Source organism: Xyrauchen texanus, chromosome 5, assembly GCF_025860055.1.
Source record: "Xyrauchen texanus isolate HMW12.3.18 chromosome 5, RBS_HiC_50CHRs, whole genome shotgun sequence".
Classification (NCBI taxonomy): Eukaryota; Metazoa; Chordata; class Actinopteri; order Cypriniformes; family Catostomidae; genus Xyrauchen; species Xyrauchen texanus.
This window is the reverse complement of record NC_068280.1, coordinates 571,876-575,000: the sequence shown is the minus strand read 5'-3', so window position 1 is coordinate 575,000 and position 3,125 is coordinate 571,876. Positions and strand designations below refer to the sequence as shown.

Below are 3,125 nucleotides of genomic sequence, written 5' to 3'. Positions count from 1 at the left end.
CGCTATTATAAATGCATACCTATTGAGATTAAGGCTTTTAATATATAATTATGAATATGATAACATAATAATGATTTATTGATCTAGCTTCAGATGCAATGCCATTAACAATTAAATACATTATTCGTCTGATAATATGCATAAACATATGCACGCTTTAACACGGAAAAAGACAATCATTTTATTCAACAGAATGACTCTTAGAGACACACGGAGAATCAGTTCTTCTATGGATTCGCGTGATGTGTCACAGGCCTGCACACAACAAAGAGCGCCAGAACGCGTTCGGTGTGAACGGCCCGTCAATAGTGTGTCAGTGTGCTGGTCATCACCGTTACATGAACCGCATCTTACAGACGCACCGGTGACGCCCTGCGCTCCGGTATACCGGCTCTATTCTTCATTAGCAGTTGCGGGATCAGTCCGATCTGACCCGAACACACCCGAACCTCTATTATAGCAGCGGATGCTGAACAATGGTGCTGATGCTGCAGAGATCTCACACACACACACACACACACACACACACACACACACACACACACACACACACACACACCTTCAGATCCGTGTGCTCGGGTCAGCAGCCACCGGACACAGGCGCGGCTCTTGGCTCGGGTGGAGTCGTATCGGTCCAGCGGGCTGATCTCCGGTACCGGCGCTGTTCTCTTAACGGCAGACGCGTCCATCATGACCGGGCCCGGGACTGACGGTATCATTGGAGAAAATGACGTCGTTAAAGCTCTATGTTCAAATGTCGTTCTGGAGTTATTTCCATGAGACCGTTATTCCGTTATCAGTCACCGCGGAGCAGCCCATCTCAGTGTCCCCCTCGTGCACGGGCCGCCACCACTGAATGTCAGGTGTTCCCGTAGCTGTCAATCAAACCAGCAGCATCCAATCACGTGTTACGATGGGCGGAGCAATAAGAAAGAAAGAGAAAGAAAGGGAGAATGAGAAAAAGAAAATCTGTCTATCTATATGACTGTCTGTCTCTATCTGTCTGTCTGTCTATCTATCTATATGACTGTCTGTCTGTCTGTCTATCTATCTATATGACTGTCTGTCTCTAGCTGTCTGTCTGTCTATCTATATGACTGTCTGTCTGTCTGTCTGTCTATCTATCTATATGACTGTCTGTCTGTCTGTCTATCTATCTATATGACTGTCTGTCTGTCTATCTATATGACTGTTTGTCTGTCTATCTATATGACTGTCTGTCTGTCTGTCTGTCTGTCTATCTATATGACTGTCTGTCTGTCTGTCTGTCTATCTATCTATATGACTGTCTGTCTGTCTGTCTATCTATCTATATGACTGTCTGTCTATCTATCTATATGACTGTTTGTCTGTCTGTCTGATATCTATCTATCTATATGACTGTCTGTCTGTCTGATATCTATCTATCTATATGACTGTCTGTCTGTCTGTCTATCTATCTATATGACTGTCTGTCTGTCTATCTATATGACTGTTTGTCTGTCTGTCTGATATCTATCTATCTATGTGACTGTCTGTCTGTATCTGTTTGTCTGTCTGTCTGATATCTATGTTTGTTTGTTTGGCCCTTGTTTGTTGTTTATAAGTACTAAAGCTCTTGTGTCCCAGAGAAGTTAAAATTATTTGAAACCAAAGGGTCGAATGAGGGCTTCTTCAGAAGTGATTAAACTATTGCAGATTATAGAACAATCTCAAAATTACATTTCATCTGTAAAATAACAGAAAGCTGTAGCTAAACAACTGCTGGAGGTAATGAAGGACATTTCAGTCAGGTTTAACTTCTCATGGTGACCAATGAAAGACTGATGCAGAGGATTTAACTGCAGCGTTGATACATTAAAGAGGTGGTTGGGAATATCTGGGGTGGATTTAGACTGTAGTGTCTGTTGGAGATGAGATGTCCTCGTTTTGTGGTGTTCTGTGGTGTTCCGCAAGGATCCGAGTTAGGGCCAATTTAGTTTTCTCTGTATATGTTACCTCTTAGTTCTGTGATTCGAAAACACAACATTAATTTTCATTACTATGCAGATGAGCTGCAACTAATTGAACTAATTTAGCTCAGTCTTGTTTTTATCAGTTACGGAACATTTCCAAGGTGAGATGTGTTTTGGGTTTTAGGGATACAGAGAAGCTCATTCATGCTTTTGTCTTGATATTGCAGCTGGACTTTTGACACTAGCAAGGTCATTTAATCATATTTCGTGTTTGCTTCTTTGCGTTGTTACAGATTCATTTTAGGGTTGATTTTAAGATTTTTGTACTGTTTTTCACAATTGCTAATTCACAATTCTGTAAACACAAAACCAACTCTTCAAACTACATTCACAAAACCTCTGACTCTTCTTGTGTTGAGAATGTGTTGAGAGTAGTCCCAAAAGAGTGGAGGAGATTGGCCAATGGTATCTAACTACTTGAACGTGTTTAAGGTTTTGCCAAAAGAGTGATTGATTCGTAAAACGGGTTTAGGCCACTGAACATTTGGTTCAGAGAATGAGATACAGAAAATCTGCAAGGCATTATGGGTTGGCGCCAGATTGTTTCAGAACTTTTAAGACCTTATGAAACAGTTTGACCTCTTAGATGTTCCCGTCGGAAAGTGTTGGCTGTTCCAAGATCCAGATACAAAATAAAAGGCGATAGTGTTCCCACGATTATGGGACAGCCCTGGGATATTAGATCTGCATCTGATTTTAAGTCTCGTTTTAAAACTAATTTGTTTAAACTTGATTTGTGTTTTACTGTGTGTGTTTTCAATCGAGTTGTGCCAGATTCACTGTAAAGCTCTATAAGACTCATATATATATATATATATGCGTGTGTGTGTGTGTATATATATATATATATATATGTGTGTGTGTGTGTATATATATATATATATATATATACTGTATATATATATATACATGACTATAGAATAGGGGGTACATTTCATGTCAACAAATAAGTACAAAAACAAAGTGCTTTCTCAATAAAACAACTATTGGTTTCAGTTCATATATTTCATCAATGTCACATATCGACTAGTTGAAAGCTTCAGCATTAAACACCTTTTAGATATTATAAGGAACACTAATTTAATGCTACACATAGAGTAACACATAATTAAGGGTCTATCTTCTGTCTAT

At 39.5% G+C, this 3,125-nt stretch overlaps 1 protein-coding gene across 2 annotated transcripts in view; it reads right to left on the bottom strand.

Annotated features, from left to right (window-relative positions):
- Nucleotides 1-842, bottom strand: part of LOC127643399 (calmodulin-regulated spectrin-associated protein 3-like) — a 14,167-nt gene extending 13,325 nt beyond the window's left edge. For both annotated transcript variants that reach the window (XM_052126093.1, XM_052126094.1), the window contains exon 1: nt 560-842. In XM_052126093.1, the coding sequence (XP_051982053.1) occupies nt 560-719 (160 nt within the window). In that variant the 5' untranslated portion in view covers nt 720-842. The remainder of the gene's footprint in view (nt 1-559) is intronic.
- Nucleotides 843-3,125: the final 2,283 nt, after the last annotated feature.